This window comes from Bos taurus, chromosome 20, assembly GCF_002263795.3.
Source record: "Bos taurus isolate L1 Dominette 01449 registration number 42190680 breed Hereford chromosome 20, ARS-UCD2.0, whole genome shotgun sequence".
Classification (NCBI taxonomy): Eukaryota; Metazoa; Chordata; class Mammalia; order Artiodactyla; family Bovidae; genus Bos; species Bos taurus.
Window position 1 is genome coordinate 25,440,775 of NC_037347.1, and position 18,628 is coordinate 25,459,402.

The 18,628-nt window shown below is 33.5% G+C and overlaps 1 protein-coding gene across 3 annotated transcripts in view; it reads right to left on the reverse strand.

The window, feature by feature from the left end:
• The window catches only part of NDUFS4 (NADH:ubiquinone oxidoreductase subunit S4), a 115,594-nt gene that overhangs the window by 40,406 nt on the left and 56,560 nt on the right, over nucleotides 1–18,628 (reverse strand). For all 3 annotated transcript variants that reach the window (NM_175800.2, XM_024981220.2, XM_024981221.2), the window contains exon 2: nucleotides 14,182–14,260. In NM_175800.2, the coding sequence (NP_786994.1) occupies nucleotides 14,182–14,260 (79 nt within the window). The remainder of the gene's footprint in view (nucleotides 1–14,181; nucleotides 14,261–18,628) is intronic.

Sequence of the window (18,628 nt, forward strand, 5' to 3'; positions counted from 1 at the left end):
AAACTACAGAGTATAATTTGTGTTGCATATAAGTATGTTAGATATTGCTATTTTTAAATATTCATACAAAAAAGAAGTAAATTCACCAAGATTATGACATTAAAGGTGATTTAATATTTCCAAGTTAATGTTTCTAACAATGTATATGTTTTACTACTAAATAAGTAAAACAAAAATGTTTTAAGTTATATACAGTTTAATGACCAAATATTAAGTTTAATAACAGGAATAAGCCCTTCAAAAACTTCTTCAGAGTAATACAGTTTAAAATTCACACCATGAAAAACAGGTTATAAATGACTAAAGAAATTTATCATGAGAATGACAATTATATAGCAATACATCTACACAACTGATTGGCAGAAACTATGTAAAGAAAGGCAGTAATATCACAGATTATTTAGTAAAGTGCCACAGGCTGTAAGAAAAGGCAAGTTACATGACACAATCACTGAATACTAATTTGACATACACTGACATACACAAATGAATACACTTCACAAATATAAGTGAGGGTCAATATTTTGCTCCAAGATCCCCAAGGAACTCAACATCTGAGTAGCAAACTGACTAAGAATGGCAGTCTCAATTAACTCAGATTCTAGGGTTATAATATCCATTTGATTTTCTTTTCAGATTAACAACTCTAAATAGGAAAAAAGTGCAATGGGGCAGGGAAAGAGGATTTTTCTTGAATGATGAAATAAATAAGATTGTTTATCTCCTATTGTTTAATGTGGGTATTCTAAATTAAGTTTCAAAACATCTCTAAAAAGTGTTTTCATTTTAAGAGGATACTCACAGAGGTTAAATAACATGCTTAAGGTCACACAACTAAAAGAAAGGATTTAAAGACCTAATGCTATATCTATAAATATGCTCATGGTCTTTCTACTATCACAAGTGTCTCATTAGGTTGAAAATTTCAAGTAATACCATGTACAAGTTACAATAGTTCTTCTTACAGTTTGTAAATGTCTTCAAGTCCCATATATTCCCAAAGGGGGAAATGAGACAATGAGAGGGAAAAAGTAATTAAAGGGTTGTGTCATCTTTGTCTCTCCTCTATGGATCTGATGCAGCTCTCCTATCGTTTTGAAAAAAAGAGGAAAAAAGAAGCAAAGATTGAAGAAAAAGGGCAAAAGGAACAAAAGTGTGAAGACAGGTAGAACAACAAAGAGGGTAGAAGAGACACAGAAGAATGAAAAAAAGAAATGAACAACGTTAGCCAAAGAATTGGCCAGAGAGTCAAAACCAGACAGAGATGGGGCGGAAAGAGCAGAGGACGAGAAAGAAATAGCTAGCCATTTGAAAAGGGAAACTGAAAGGAGATAAGAGAAAACACAAGTAGCCAGAAAGATAGAGAGAGATGACTATCAGCTACACAGTCAGCAAAAGAGGAAGAGTCACAAAGACAGAGGGGAAAAAGACATACAAACAGTGGGCAATACAAACATATTTGGGATCCAGGGCTTTGTCAGCACCTACCTGGTGGACAACACCTCAGAGAGCCTTACCTTCTTTTACCCTGAGGACAAATCTCCACTATTTTCCTCTGGTGTTTTTTTTTTGTGTGTGTGTGTGTGGGGGGGGGGTTGGGGTGTTGATTTGGGGGTGGAGCAGGATCAGTACCACAGAGAGTAGAAAATTCAGGGAAGATGAATTTATTATTCCAGGTCCCAATAAGATCTTTATTAAAAAAGCAATTTCAAATTTAGAAGATTCTTTAATAGAAGAATCAGTGAATTGTTATACCATATGTAAAATCTAAAATACAAAGATAAAAAAAAATGTGGTCCTTAAAAAAAAATAGTTGTTAAAAATTCAATCACTTGTAGAAAACTTGATGAAAACTATTAAAATTTCATGGAATGTCAAAAAAAGGCAATATGAGTTAACAAAAATGCCAAGAAACAGATCACTTCCTTTGAACTTCTTTGGATGACCTTTAACCATAAGTAGCTAAGTAATTCTCAAGCTTTTTTGAGAAGTAGATCAGATCAAATCACTTTCCTACTTAAAACCCTATAATGGTTTCCCGTTAAAATTAGGATAAAATTTAAACTTGTTACCATGGACCTAAGGTCTTACCTAACCCACCTCCTTCCTATCTGTCTGACTGTGCTTTATATCACTCTCCCTCTTACCATGTCATAGCTTTTCTTTTCTTCTGTGACTACTGTCACCAGCTAGTTCACACTTTACGGCATTACCTTTTTCCTCTACCTGGTATGCTGTTACCTTGGCTTCTCACGCAGCTGGCTCCTTCATCATTCAAACCTTAGTTCATATTTCATATCTTCTCAAAGTGTCTTTCTTTGATTGCTCTATTAATAACACCTATTTTACCTAAACCCCCAGCTATTCTCTAGCCTATCACCTTGCTTGATTTTTTTCTCTAACACTCATTAATCTATGAAAGTATCTTAATCATTTAAAAATAAAGTTGCCATATGATTACACATGAAAATATAAGTTCAAGGGCAACAATGCTGTTCTTTATTTACTAGTATATCTCCAGGGCCAAGAATATGGTACATAGTGGTGCTCAAATAACTGAATAAACAAATGGAAAAGTATAATTTTTATATTATAAATAAAATATGAGCTTAATAAAAATTCCTTGCAGAATCTTTACAACAGTTACAGACTGTTGTAGTTAGAGACTGTTGTAGTCAAAAACTCCTAGCCAGAAAGGAGCTTTAGTCCTCAGTCTAGGCACATTCTGCTCCAGTCACCATGTGAATGTTTAATATATTATAAAGCTTATTACTAAAACAGGAACTTTATTTTAATTTTTTGGATGTAAATTTCTAACTAGTGAACTATGCTTAAATGTCTTTTAATTGATAAATTTTAACTAACAATACATATTCAGTAGTCACTGTAAATAACAGATGCAAATCAGTACCCTAATTGAATTCTCAGCTCTTGAATTTAAATTAGCATTCTCAGCCCAACATTTCAGTTTATTTGTGTCCTATATATTGCTTAAAGAAAGCCAAGATCATTTTTAATATCTATTTTATTGGAAGCATTACAATTAAAAAAAAAAAGACCTTCACCAAATAATATGCAATAAATTCAAAGCTGAAACAAATAAAACATTTAATATGAAACAGGAACTGAACAAAATGCCTATTCACACATATCTTGAAAAGTATGCCTTATAAAGAGAAAGAGTTTTATGAACACATAGTACACTGCAAGCAGCAAAGCTTCCATATCACTGCCCTATGTTTCAAGCCTCCTTATCTTGTATAACGTAAGTGATACTTGTAAGCTTGCAAGTGGCATCCTGAAGAATAACATCAGAGTACAGACTAAGTCAAATCAGATCAGAAACCTTGAACCCAGAAACAGATTCAATGATTGCTAGTCTCAAATTCTGAGGTCTGCATTTTTCTTTCCTTTATTCCAACTCTAGTCCCAGAAATACATGATATAAAGAAAAACTGTAAATTTTCTTTCTATATATAGTAACCAAAAGATGTTACTGTTTTCTTCACTTCCTCTCACCCCTACCTTCATTAAGAACTTACTATCAGATGATGGACATGAGGCTTTTAACAAGTTTAATGTGGGAATCTGGAATTAATTTTTGAAATTATCTGACAAGCTGGCCAATCAAAAGAACCATCTAACTCTAAAAGCAAAATTATCCTCTTTCTACTACCAAAGAAATAACAATAAAATCCCACCTACATTCAAATACAGTATAAAATGAAGCATTATATGTCTACATACTGATATAAACCTTTATGATTAGTTTATAATTATATTCAGTTAAATAAAGTTAGACAACCAATTTCCAAGGAGATAATATACAGCTTATGTACTTTGATTTCATTAAAAAGATAATGTGTTTTTACAGATAAATCTCTAAAATATGACCAAAATAATCTCTAAAATATGACCAAAAAACCTGATATAAAATCCAAACAAATAAAATATTATCAATTCTACTTTATTGAGAGCCAAAGTGCCTACATAATAACATGCAAGAATTTTAAATTCTTGAAAGCAAGTGTCAAGTACTATACACAATTTCTATACACAGCAGGTAGTAAAGCAAGAAAAGAACTGACACAGTTACTCTCCTTAAAAGAGACATACAATGGAGAACTGTTATACAGCGCTAACATACTACAGATCTATGCATTAAAGATGTTGTGGCTATTAACAGTTTAAACCTTTACTGTATTTTGCTAATTGGTACATAGAACTTTAAAGCTTTTGAAAGATAAAACATTCCAGTCAGTTCAATTCTCTAGCATTGTTCAAGTATTGCAAGTAGGAACAAAGAGGAAAATAAATCTGCTTTAATTGCTGAAGAATCACAAATAGAGATGGCTGAATACTGTAGAGGAAAGACCTTTTGTTCCTTAAACAATTTTAATAAAGATCATTCTCTATTTTAAGTTTAAATGGTTCTTGTCTGCATATTAAAACTATTATAACATTCGTTGTCTCTGTATTTAGTACAAGTTTTTATATAGTTCGAATGTATGTGAAATAATTTATTTTAATTGGGAGTATATTTTAGAACACGCTGCTCAATATTTATCAATTTTATTTAAAATAACTATATGATAATTGATTTAACTTGTTTAAATCAGTGTTATATGTAAGAGTTAAATGAAGTTGTGTTAAAACTAATGACATGTCATTAATAGGAGGAGAAATATTTCTATTTAAATGATCAATTAATGCTATTAATTTAATAGAAATCAGTAGCTTAAGGGCATGTTTTTGCCATAAACATAAATAAGCTATGTTAATATTAGTTCATATGCTGAGATATATTACATCATGTAATAGGAATATTATATGCAATTGAATGATCTTCTAAACATAAGCAATCACTAACTTTGTGATTAATGCTACTGGTACATAATACATTTACTGATTAACCTATAACAAAAGTATAGAAAGAAGAACATTTATTTCTAGCTATACTAAGTCTTAACATTTTTCATTACTTGGATTTTTTGTTTTCCAAAATCAACACACTGCCTCCTGTACCCTGCCCCCACCAAGTACTTGAAAAAAGGCCAATTAAAGAATGGCCATTTCAGTATAAAATTTACACTACCAAAATTATCCGTCATTACTTCTTTACAATTTTAAGCAATCGTATTGCTACAATTTTATACAATCTTAACAGCTACTCACCAATTTTTTTCAGTAGTTTATGGGTAATGTAAAACCAACAGGGAGCAATAATTGTTAAAAAAAAAAACAAAAAACTATTGCTGTTTTTAAAACCTAAAACTATATTGCAACCTAACATTTACATTTAGTCAACACTTCTCTCTTTTTAATAGTCTCATCTAAATGTAAGAATATAAATAAGCAACTGCAAAGTAAAAAACATTATTCCATATTTAGTGATTCTTTAAGAAAAAAACTTTCATGCTAAACTGCCACCATGAAAGGTTCTCAAAGGCTGCTATTCTTTGATGTAAAATGAAATACTACTTAGTGAATAAAACATAAAAAACTCCTGTCTACCCTTCAAAGAGACATATCCTTTGACCCAGTGCTCCAGACTAAAGCCTTGAAATTTTTGCACAAGAATGCTGCATGAGCAAAGTCCAGACAAAACAGACACTTGAGATGCTAGAAGGCTGTATAACCCCAATTGCAGACACTACTCCTTCTAATAATCTAGCAGAGATAGCGCTGCCATACACCAAAAGAAAGTAATCTCACCAAAAGAAAACTGACCCCTTAAAAAAAACAAAAACAAAAAAAGCAAGCAGTCAAAGCAAATGTAAGCCTTTAACTTAGGTTTATCTTTTTGTGCAGGTCACCTCTTAATGACCAATTTTTAATTCAAGTTTGCAGACTTAACAAAAAGTTTTCATCTCTAAACTTTTAGTATTGTGGGAGGCAAAAATAGCATAAAATACAGGTGTTGCAAATATGATTTTATTTTGAAGACTTGCAAAAATCATTCATTTTATAAAGTTGTTAGAGCAAATTCAAGCAAGGAAGAAATTTAAAACCTATTAATAATAAGTGACAATAAATTTCTATTAACTTGTTGCTTGCAGACATTCTAAAACAGCAATATTATCACCCTATTGGCTGAATGTGTTAATAACATGTGCTTAATCAAATAGCAATTATTTATTGTAAGTATCAAGTCACAAAGCTTTAATTACTGTGTTATTGCTATTTGCAAGTAACTGTCAAACAGTAAAACACAAATAGGCAACATTCAAATTACTGACTCTATTTTACACACACACCTAACTTTTAAATCAAGATATTAATACAGACTACTTAAAATGTCCAAAATATTAGGATTTTAGATTAATACTATATACTATAAAGTAATTTTTCAAAAAAAAAAAAAGCTTAGAAATTAAAGCTATCCTTCACAACCCAAGCCACAGATTTGAGATTCACAGATTGCAAAAGAGAAAGTTTCCTTTCTTGCATACATGTAATGTTGAGAATGCATGTATTACTAAGCATAACACCTTTATAAAACAGGTGGTACTTAATAGTTTTTAGACAAAGTAAGTACCTAAAACCACTGAAAGTATCAATAGAAACACTGAAGGCTAGTGCCTGGCACACTTAAGTGCTCAGTAAGTATGTATTAAATAAATAAATGAAGAATGAAAAATGGCATATAATAATCTTATGGAAGTAATATACTAATGTCAAACCACTGAGACTTGTTTCACATTATTTTTATGAATAAACTGAAACAATTCTTGTATTTTAACATGGTATTTTTTTAATCTTTTGTGTAAAATATTAACTATAGCAGTTGATACTTAAATAGGTAATTGTGACAAACAAGGAATCAGTATTTTAAAAATACTTAATACAAATGCTTAAAAAGCAAATAAAAAATACACCTATGCAGGTCTAATTTTTACACTTTGTTTTGTGGGGAGCCTTTACTCAAAATCTTCAAAGAGTACTGAAAATTTAACTTCTCTCTTTTGTATAATACGTGAATATAAAAAGACAATGTGTTCACTGGACTTGGGTATTCATCAAATGTACTGAAAGGAGATTGGGATGGGGTGGCATGAAGAAAAAAAGTTACTCTCTTAATAAAGCACAAAGACAAAGACATTCTTCACCCAACCTCCATGGTACAGCAACTCCTGCAACAGAAGCACAAGGGCCTAGCAAACAACCATTTGTAAGCTTTCCTGATTATCTGTAGGACATATTTGGAAATAATAATGGTACAACCCCAAAAAGCTTTTTCTTTTTAAACACTGTGCTTCTACATATATCAACAAGATTATTTTAAGACACTGTCATCTACTCTTCTAATATTTAACATTTTATTAGTTGCAAGAGTAAATGAAAAGGATAGTTAGCAGTTTATACACAACAGAGAAGATTTTAAGAATGATTAAAAATTTGCCATGTGCAGAATATAAAATTCATTATTAGCAGTAATCCAGGAATGACTACAACTTTATTCTCTGGAGATCTGTTTTCTAACAATGTCAACATTGTGTATAGTTCTAAAATGACAGAAAAGAATTCATTACACTAGAAAATGCCAAGTGGACTTTACCCCTGTACATTCTATACCTTAAAAAAGAAAAGGATAGGATACAAGTTATCAATATACAACTGATGCCTGGAATAAAACAATTTTTCTTTGTATGGTATTGATGTCCACAAAACACTATAAAAATTCCTTCAATTTTTTAAATTGTTACACATATTAAATTCAGCCTGTCAGAAGTAACAGTAAAAAAAAGAAATTTACTTGGTGACATGCCCTTTGAGCTAATCTAGTAACAGTTTTAAATAATAAGCGGCATATACCTAAGATGAAAGAAATGAAACAGGACAGTACAAATAAAAAAGGGTCTGAGGTTCTACCTCTCCATGAAATCCACATAAGGAAGAAGTATGAGGACCTAATTTTAAGTTGCCTTACTAGACAGCTAAGATTAGAAGGAACAGAGGTAATAATCCCCACCTTATCCTGCACCATACATCTGGAGCATCAAGAGAAATCCTGGCAATAATGTTTTAAAACAAATTCAGTCAAACTAGAAGGTAATTAAGATGATGAATTAACTGAAACTCATAAAATGAATCAAAGCCCTGGGGATATATAAACCAGAAAAGAGAAGACTTAGGAGAATAATTCTCTTAAGATTTTGGTCTTAGGATTCCTTTACACTCTCTTGGGACCCCTATGAGATTTTACAAAATCTCATATACCTATAGGTATTTTATCATGTAAGAAATTAAACTGGAGAAAAACTTAGATATAGACTTAGCTTAAAATAATAATAAAATGATTATATACTAACATAAATAATATTATAAAAATACATTTTCAAAAACTAAAAAATTGAGAAGAGTAGCACTTTTGAAAATCTCTAATGTCTAGTTTAATAGAAGACAGCTGAATTCTAACTTCTGTTCTTACATTCAAACTGGCCAAGTTGTTTTGCTTGCAATATGTGAAGAGAATTGATTACACAGATATGTAATTAGAAAAGAGAGCAATAACTTAATATTCTCATTCTCACATTAAATCTATTGTTTGCTCCTGCACTTCGATATCCATTCATGATTTTATAACATATGTTAAGTCATACGGAAAACAGTGGTTCACACAAGTATGAAGATCTTCCAAATGTTAAAATATTTCATTACATAATATTTTAAAAGTCAATTCATTAATATCACTACCAATCCCATTAGAATAGTCTTTAAGTACGGGGAAGCTGTCAAGCTCATTCAGATCAGCAACAAAGTTCTACAAAAATTTTCATTTTCACTTGAAAGCTTAAAGTTTATCACAGAAAACAGTTCCTGGAAATGACAAATTTATTTTTGAAAAAATGGCTTGGCTACCATGTACCAAAAACTGAATAACAATCATAATTTGCGTGCTGTCTGTTTTTTCACATAAAAGTTCTTCCATGAAAAAAGGACTAGATTCAGTTTGCAACAGCAACTCAGTCATACAAGTGCTTTTCCTTGAGATAGCTGTCCTTCTGTATGCAGAAGAGTTTTATGCATACTTCTGTTCTGCTACATAGAACATTTAAAAAAGTATATGCACAATTGAAATTTTTTAAAAAATTAATAATTTTCACTGCTTTATCAAAGACATTAAGTGAAACTAGCTTTTTTCCTTTTTTTTAAAGCCTCAAATGCAAGGAAGTGAAGGCTACAAAGACAGGATACACAGGGCCATTGCCTTGATTTAGGCTACGGTGCTAACAGTTTTGCCACAGTTGTTTTTATAACAAGTGTCAATGTCAACACAGTGAAAGGGCAAATTAAGTCTCCATATAATTATGAAAATAGTTTGACTTTGTAGGCCTTCTATAAAAGTCGTGCTCCCTCAGCCCCAGCCCAGTATTCTTTGAGAACCATTGATTTAGGACCAAAGAACTGTTTTCAAATATACAGAAGGCGATCATATAGAAAATGGCAAACCCCGTATACTATTAGGCCAGCTCTTGAACCACTGGATATTATTTATAAAGAAGTAGCTTGGGGCTTCCTCAGTGGCTGAGCGGTAAAAACTGCCTACCAATGCAGGAGACACTAGTTTGATGCCTGGTCCCAGAGGACCCCACATGCCCCAGAGCAACTAAGCCTGTGGGCCTCAACTACTGAAGCTGCGCTCTAGAGCACAGGAACAAGGAACGTCAACATTACTGAAGCCCAGGTGCCCTAGGGAACTAGAGTAGCCCCCGCTTGCTGCAACGAGAGAGAAGCCTGTGCAGCAGCAAAGACACAGCACAGCCAAAAAAATAAAATTATTTTTTTTAAAAAGTATCTTAGCATCAAATTTGGAAATAATCTTTTCTGTTAAAAAAAATTGATTAATATTTTATGAACAGTAAAATCCAACCTTGGTTCTGACCCAAAAAAATGAACACCAGAGTCAAACTACAGAGCAGTTGGATCACCCCCTAAAATTTTCTAATGCCCTTTATAGTTAACTGCTCCTCCTACATCCAACCCTGAAAACCACTGATCAGTTTTTCTGTCCTGAGACTTTTGCCTATTCTAAAATGTCAAATGTCAAATAAATGAAATCACACAGGATGTACAAAGTCTTTGGGTCTGGTTTATCAGCATAAAGCACTTGAGGTTCATCCACGGTGGTTCCTAATCAGTGTGTATAAATTGACTGACAGGTTGTTTCCAGTTTTTAGAATTATTAATAAAGCTATTAAAAACATTTACATGCAGGATTTTGTATAAACATAGATTTCATTTCACTTGAGTAAATATTTAGAAGTGAGACTACACATTATAAGGTAAAAACATGTTTAACTTCATAAGAAACTGCCACACTATTTTCCAAAACAGCTAATAGTTGTACCATTCTGGATTCCTCCTGTAAGAGTTCTAGTAGCTCTGTATCCTCACTAGCATTTGGTATGGTTAGTTTTTTTTTTTTTTTTAGTAACTTATTTATTTTATTTTTGGTTGTGCCAGGTCTTCTTGCAATGCATGGGCTTTCTCTAGTTACAAAGCACAGCTTCTAGGCACATGGGCTTCAGGAGTTGCAGCGTACGGGCCCTAGAACAGCGGGCTCACTAGTGGTGCACCAGCTTAGTTGCTCCAGAACACGTGCAATCTTCCCAAACCAGGGACCAAACCCGTGTCCCTGGCACTGGCAAGCGGATTCTTATCCACTGTACCACCAGGGAAGCCCTGGTATGGTCAGTTTTTTTAAGCCATTCAAATACGTGTCTAGTGGTATCTCACTCTAGTTTTAATATGCAATTCCATAATCACTCATGATGTTAAGCATCTTTTCATGTGTTTATATTCCATCTGAATATCTTCTGGGTACTGCCTGCTTGTTTTTGAGTTAATATCTTATTATTTAAAGTGGTTTTTATTTTCTGGATACAATTCCTTTATCAGAAACGTGTTTTGTAAATATTTTCTCCCAAACTATGGCCTGTATTTCCATTCTTTAAACAATGTCTTTCAAATTTCTTTGAAAATTTTATTTGTGAGGAAGTCTAACTATAATTTTTTTTTAGAAAATGAATTATGCTTCAGTGTCATAGCTAAAAAATATTTATCCAATCCAAACTTATCAAGATTTTCTCCTACATTTTGTTCTAAAAGTTTAACAATTTCTGGTTTTACATTTTGGACTATGAGTTTACATCTAGGGCTTTGAGTTAATGAATGGTTTTTTTTTCCCCCTGCATTTTAATATACAATTATTCTATCTTGATTTAAAGACTATTTTTCTCAATAAGAAAAAGCCTTCTAATAATTATGACTGATCAGTAACATAAAGAGCAGCATCAAAAGAAATAAGAATCAGCTGTTCTGTCCAAATTACCTTTCCAACGCTCCCTCTATGAAGTCCCCAGAGGGGGATGTCTTAAGGAAAGACTTACAGGTCTTCTTCCCTCATGCACTTAATCCTCACCCTCCAACAATTCAGCTTTCATCGTTTATTATTAATTGAATTCTCACATAAAATTTCTCTTGAATAAGAGGTTAAATAATTTTTTAGATGAAAAAAAACCTGATGCAGTAACAAAACTAGGTAACATCTGAAGTTATCCTTTGGTTTTAAATTCCTAAGATCCATTTTCTAAAACTAGAATAACCACTGAAATTGATCCCCAACTAAGTTTAGTTTGTAAGCTTAATCACTGGGCTTTAGACAGCATCACCTATATTAATTTTAAAAATACATTATGTAACAATATTCAATAGAAATCATAATAATGGCTATTTCCCTTACCTTCCAATTAAGATTTTAGTTTCTATCTGATTTCAGATACAAATACAATAGTAGTCTAGTGTTGAGTAATAAAAATGGTATATTAAGTTAATAAATGGGTTTACCTTATGTAACAGTGACATTAAAATGCTGTTTCTACATCTTTTAAGATACTCATGAGGATTTACTTCACATTTTGAAATATTTTTATCATTAATGATATGTATTTTTAGAATCATTTTTGTTCAAAATGCAAACATAATCAACTTCAATTGCTCAGTATTTCTGGATGTACTCTTCAGCCCCTGGTCTTATCATTTTGCTACTTATCATGTCTGCCACTCAACAGTGTGTAGGAACAAGAAGACATAAAACCCCTATTGGCATTACATTACCTATTTGATCACTTAATACTTCCATTTTAATATAAAGCTAAATGAATGGGTAAAACTTTGGTTTGAAAATTACCTGTGGGTTTTAGTTTTCCATATTAAGCATCAATTCAAGAACTATGAATAATTATACATAAGACTTCAACTGATTTCAACTGGAATATCATACTGATATATTGACCACTATACTTTAAGAAAAACGTAACAAAGCTGGGGAAAATCTAAAAAGAAGAACAAAACTCATTAAAAAGTATACAACTGACTTTAGGGAATATCATTAAAAACACAAAACTCAGAGCAGTTTGTATACCTCTGGTATGATTCACAGCACCTTTTTAGAGCAATAGATTGTTGTAGGACGTACTCATTTTGTGAACTAGTAAGAAATGCTACTGACAAACTCTAAAATTTGAAACTTTACTGTAGACAGTAAACCTCATAATACTGGAATGAGAGAGTAACCTCTTGAGGCTTAAAAGAGATAGTCATTGGAAAAAGTAAAATAATAGTATCCTCATTAATTTATGAACACGTGGCATGTGTAAATCCTCTTCCTCTCACACACATATCTGCCTCGTTGCTTTTATACTTGACTAAGCAAATGATATTTAGGGAGTTTTTGTTTGTTTTTTTGCTACGCCTCACAGTGTGCAAGATCTTAGTTCTCCAAACTATGGATGGAACCCTGGGCTCCCCTGCAGTGGAAGCTTGAAGTCTTTACTACTGGACCATCAGAGAGTTCCCAGCAAGTGATATTTGATTAACATTTGATGAATAGGTAGATGGTACTTGAATGAAGAGCTAGTGAATTGGTAAAAAGCAGCTAGGCATAATTAACTGAAATCTGAATGCCCTAAAGCAGTAAAGAACAGCAAGGGCCAGGCTTGGTGAGGCTGAAGCACAGTTATATAAAAGACAGAGATACAAGATAAACTTAGAAATGTAGGAGTTAAATCACGAAAGACTTCAAAGGCCATGATAAGATTTTAGTGTTTACTCTCAGGTCAGTAAGAAACACCAAGGGATTTTAGACAAGAGGATGATACAACCAGCATTTTAAAAAGACTATTCTGGTCATCCTGTGGAAAATGAATTAGAAGAAGATTAAAGTATCTATGGAGATCAATTAAGAAACACCACAGCAATCCAGCCTTAACTAGGATGATGGCAAGGTCAGTACACAGATCTAAGACAGAATTTAAAGACAAAACCAACCAGTCTTAAGCATAAGCAGACTTCCAAATTGTCCATTTACTTCTCTATTTTTTATCTGTTTATATCTTTAAGGTGCAAATAGAAACTTAAATGTGACCTATTATTTAAATTATGTTTACAGGTTCAATGGAGTGGCAAAAGAATGTACAATCAGAAGGAGAGTAGCTAAGAAACATACCCATATATCTGATCATTGTAAACCGAATATAGAATGAAAAGTATATCTATACAATTGCATGTTTTTACTAGAAGTTTTAGAAACTTTTTACAAAATGTATACTGTTGTACGATATAAACATAACAAGTTGCCTCTAAAGTAACACCACATACAGAAAAATTTTATGTGAGTACCAAAATTCAATCTGCTACTGATCAACAGAAGAACATTATTCATTTGCTGATAGTTGTAATCACTCATACATAAGGCAGAAATAGGATGTGTATGTGTGTATACACACATATATATGCACAGCAACAGTACCAATCATTGGTTCCAGAAAAACCCAATATACTTAATTTTAGATGGTACTAGTGTGTCTTACAATTTAAGTGAGAAAATCACAAATAATATATTCATTACAAAACCAAAAAAAATTCTGGTGTCTACTTATAAACATCACAAAAATGGAAGCCTTCTGTAATTTTAATTATATGTTTGTGTATGACTTAATATTTGTGTAAAATGCTTAACACAAATTATCTTTTTGTAATGATTATTTCTTCTTAAAATTTATATGCAGTCAAGAAATCACTATCCTAGAAGAACCCTGACCACCATACTGAAAAATCTGTTGTACAAAAATAACCCTGAAGGCAGAATCCTAGCAGTGTATAGTAGAAAATTCTTACCAATTTTTCATCAACTGTTATGAGTTGCGTGTCTCGAGTTTGGTCCTGTGCCAGCCTCCATGTGGAAGTGCTCAACGACCTGCAGTGCGAGACTTTAAGTTAAAAAATGATCCGTGCAATGAGAAAAGAGAGGCAGACAAATCTTACATAAACCAGCTACTTTAACACTATCAGTCTTATAAAACAAAAAGAACAGAAAGAAAGAGGGCACAAAAAATCCTTTTTCTCCACAATTAGTTCTGTCTGCTGAGATTCTGGCAGAGTCTCACTAGACAGTTCACAAAAGGCTGTACTTCATGGCAGTCTATAGGCTCTCAGTCATAGAAGGCCCCCAGTAACAAGAACTGTTCTGCTCTCTATAAATGTACACTGGCTAGTTTGTCATTATGAAGAGGAAAAATGCAGAGCTATATCAACCCTTGTGGAAGGCCAATTCCTAAAGGATGCCATCAGAAAGAAACAAATATCTCAATCAAATTCTTAGTGGAATAAAGAAAAGGCTGTGCAATTAACACAGGATTAATAAGTTTCTTTGCTCTAATTTCAAATCAAAAGTAGTTTAAATAGGAATGATTTGTATGATCATTTAATATTATTGTTTTAATCCTGGATCCCATTCACAGAATTGAAGAAAGTCTGAATAGTTAAAATAGAAACATTAAGTCAGCAATAAAATCAGGACAGAATCTAACTCTTTTACATTAGTATGGTCGCACCCTCAACCCAAAGAAGCCTGGCGCTAGTGGTAAAGAACCTGTCTACCAATGCAGAAGATGTAAGAAATGTGTGTTCCATCCATGGGTTGGGAAGATCCTCTGGAGGAGGAAATAGCAGCCCGCTCTAGTATTCTTGCCTGGAAAATTCTATGGACAGAGGAGCCTGGCGGGCTACAGTCCATGAGATCACAGAGTTAGACATGACTGAACGACTAACACTACTAGCACTCACAGATTTTTAAATCTCATGTACACATTGTAGTTTATACCAGTGAATGTAATAGCCATCAATGTGCAATTTACTTTTTTAAATTTTGCAAAATATTAAGCCATCCTATGTAGATTTCTTTTTTGAAAGTAAGTTAATATATACAATTGACTCAAACCAGCTGAATATACAGTATTCAAATTCAATTCTTTAACTTAATGCAATATAATCATCATCATAATTTTGATGTTGCTGTTCAGCCACTAAGTCATATCCAACTGTTTTAAGATATAACCTAACCACCAATAATTGATGCAAAATTTCACACCAATGTTTAATTTTCAATAGCTACATGGTTTTATAAAAAAAAATCTACTTACTAACAACATAAAGATGACTCATAATACAAAGGGTTTTATTTCATGAACATATTTTCTAAAAAGGGTTCATTATTTTCCCAAATTAATACCATTCATTACCACTGTAAATACCCTGCTCAGAAATATATCCACAAAAAAGAATATACTAACAAAGTATAATTAACCACCTTTGAAATCTATTTACTCTGGCAATCACTAAGATCAATAACTACATTTTGAATACTTTTAACCAAATCCATATACTCCAAGAAAAAAAAAAAAAAGAGGCAATGAAAAGGGTACTCAGGAAAACCTGAAATATTAGAAGTATTAGAAAACGTAGCTATATTACAAGGAAATGAAAGTACATAGTTCCTCTAATGAACAGAAGTATTAGACCAAAATAGTGCAAATTAGATAGATTAAAACTATAATCCATGAGCTGTGCAATTTTAAACTGTGCAGTAGATTTGACTGATTTAAAGAATTTTAAATTGTATGATAAAATCTTATTGTAAATTAGTCAAAACACAAAATAAATTTTTAAAAACTTCTAAAGTATATATACTTTAAGGATTTGTTGTTTAGTCGCTAAGTCGTGTCTGACTCTGTGACCCTATGGACTGCAGCATGCAAGGCTTCCCTGTCCTTCACTATCTCCCGGATTTGCTCAAATTCATGTCCATTGAATTGGTGATGCCATCCAACCAACTCATCTTCTATTGACCCCTTCTCCTCTTGCTTTCAATCGTTCCCAGCATCAGTGCCTTTTCCAGTGAGTTGAAACTTTGTGCCAGGTGGCCAAAATATTGGGGCTTCAGCTTTAGCATCAGTCCTTCCAATGAATATTCAGGGTGGATTTTCTTTAGGACTGACTGGTTTGATCTCCTTGCAGTCCAAGGGCCTCTCAAGAGTTTTCTCCAACACCACAGTTTGAAAGCATCAATTCTTTTAACACTCAAGCCTTCCTTATGATCCAACTCTCACACCTTTACATGACTACTGGAAAAACTATAGCTTTGACTAGACAGACTTTTCTTGGCAAAGTGATGTCTCTGCTTTTTAATACACTATCTAGGTTTTATCATAGTTTTTCTTTCAAGGGGCAAGCATCTTTTAATTTCATGGCTATAGTCATCGTGTGCAGTGATTCTGAAGCCCAAGAAAACAAAGTCTGTCACTATTTCCATTGTTTCCCATCTATTTGCCATGAAGTGGTAGGACTGAATGCCAAAATCTTTGTTTTTTGAATGTTGAGTTCTAAGCTAGCTTTTTCCACTCTCCTCTTTCACCTTCATCAAGAAGCTCCTTAGTTCCTCTTCACTTTCTGCCATGAGGGTGTTATCTGCATATCTGAGGTTATTGATATTTCTCTTGGCAATCTGGATCCCAGATTGTGCTTCATCCAGCTCAGCATTTCACATGATGTACTCTGCATACAAATTAAATAAGCAGGGTGACAATATACAGCTTTGATGTATAGGGCTTCCCTGGTGGCTCAGACAGCAAAGAATCTGCCTGCAGCGTGGGAGACCCAGGTTCAATCCCTGGGTTAGGAAGATTCTCTGGAGAAGTAAATGGCAACCCACTCCAGTATTCTTGCCTGGAAAATCCCAAGGATGGAGGGGCCTGGCAGGATACAGTCCATGGGGTTGCAAAGAGTTGGAAACAACTGAGCCACTTCAATTTCCCAATTTTGAACCAGTTTGCTGTTTCATGTCCAGTTCTAACTGTTGCTTCTTGATCTGCATAACAGGTTTCTCAGGAGGCAGGTAAGGTGGTCTGGTATTCTATCTAAGAATTTTCCACAGTTTGTTGTGATCCACACAATCAACGGCTTTAGCATAGTCAATGAAGCAGAAGTAGATGTTTTTCTGGAACTTTCTTGCCTTTTTTATGATCCAACAGATGTTGGAAATTTGATCTCTGGTTCCTCTGCCTTTTCTAAAACCAGCTTGAACATCTGGAAGTTCATGGTTCATGTACTGTTGAAGCCTAGCTTGGAGAATTTTGAGCATTACTTTGCTAGCTAGGGTGTGAGTACAACTGTGCACTAGTTTGAATATTCTTTGGCATTGCCTTTCTTTGGGATTGGAATGAAAACTGACCTTTTCCAGTCCTGTGGCCACTGCTGAGTTTTCCAAATTTGCTGGCATATTGAGTACAGCACTTTCACAGCATCAACTTTCAGGATTTGAAATAGCTCAACTGGAATTCCATCACCTCCACTAGCTTTGTTCATAGTGATGCTTTCTAAGGCCCCCTTGACTTCACACTCCGGGGTGTCTGGCTCTAGGTGAGTGATCACACCATCATAGTTATCCAAAGTCATTAAAATCTTTTTTGTATAGTTCTTCTGTGTGTTCTTGCCACCTCTTCTTAATATCTTCTGCTTCTGTTAGGTCTATACAGTTTCTGTCCTTTATTGTGCCTATCTTTGCATGAAATGGTTCCTTGGTATCTCTAATTTTCTTGAAGAGATCTCTAGTCTTTCCCATTCTATTGCTTTCTCTATTTCTTTGCAGTGTTCACTTAAGAAGGCTTTCTTATCTCTACTTGATATTCTTTGGAACTCTGCCTTCAAATGGGTATACATTCCTCTTCTCCTTTGCATTTTGCTTCTCTTTTCTCAGCTATTTGTAAGGCCTCCTCAGACAACCATTTTGTCTTTTTGCATTTCTTTTTCTTGGAGATGGTTTTGATCACCACTTCCTGTAAAATATTATGAACCTCCATCCATGGTTTCTTCAGGCACTCTATCAGATTATAACCATTAGTGAAAGTATTAGTCGCTCAGTGGCAAGTGATTCTTTGCAACCCCATGGACTGTAGCCTGCCAGGTTTCAATGTCCACTGAATTCACAAGGCAAGAATACCAGAGTGGGTTGCCATTCCCTTCTCCAGAGGATCTTCCCAACCCAAGGATTGAACCTAGAGTCACCAGGGAAGCCCTCATACTCATGAGGATAGTTACAAAAAAAATAATAAGTATTGGTAGAATATGGAGAAATAAGAACCCTTGTGCACTACTAGTAAGAATGTAAAATACAGTTGCTGTGGAAAACAGCATGGCAGGTTCTAAAAAAATTAAACTCGGAATTAATATATGGTCCAGCAATTCCACTTATGGGTACATTCACAAAATAACTGAAAACAAAGACTCA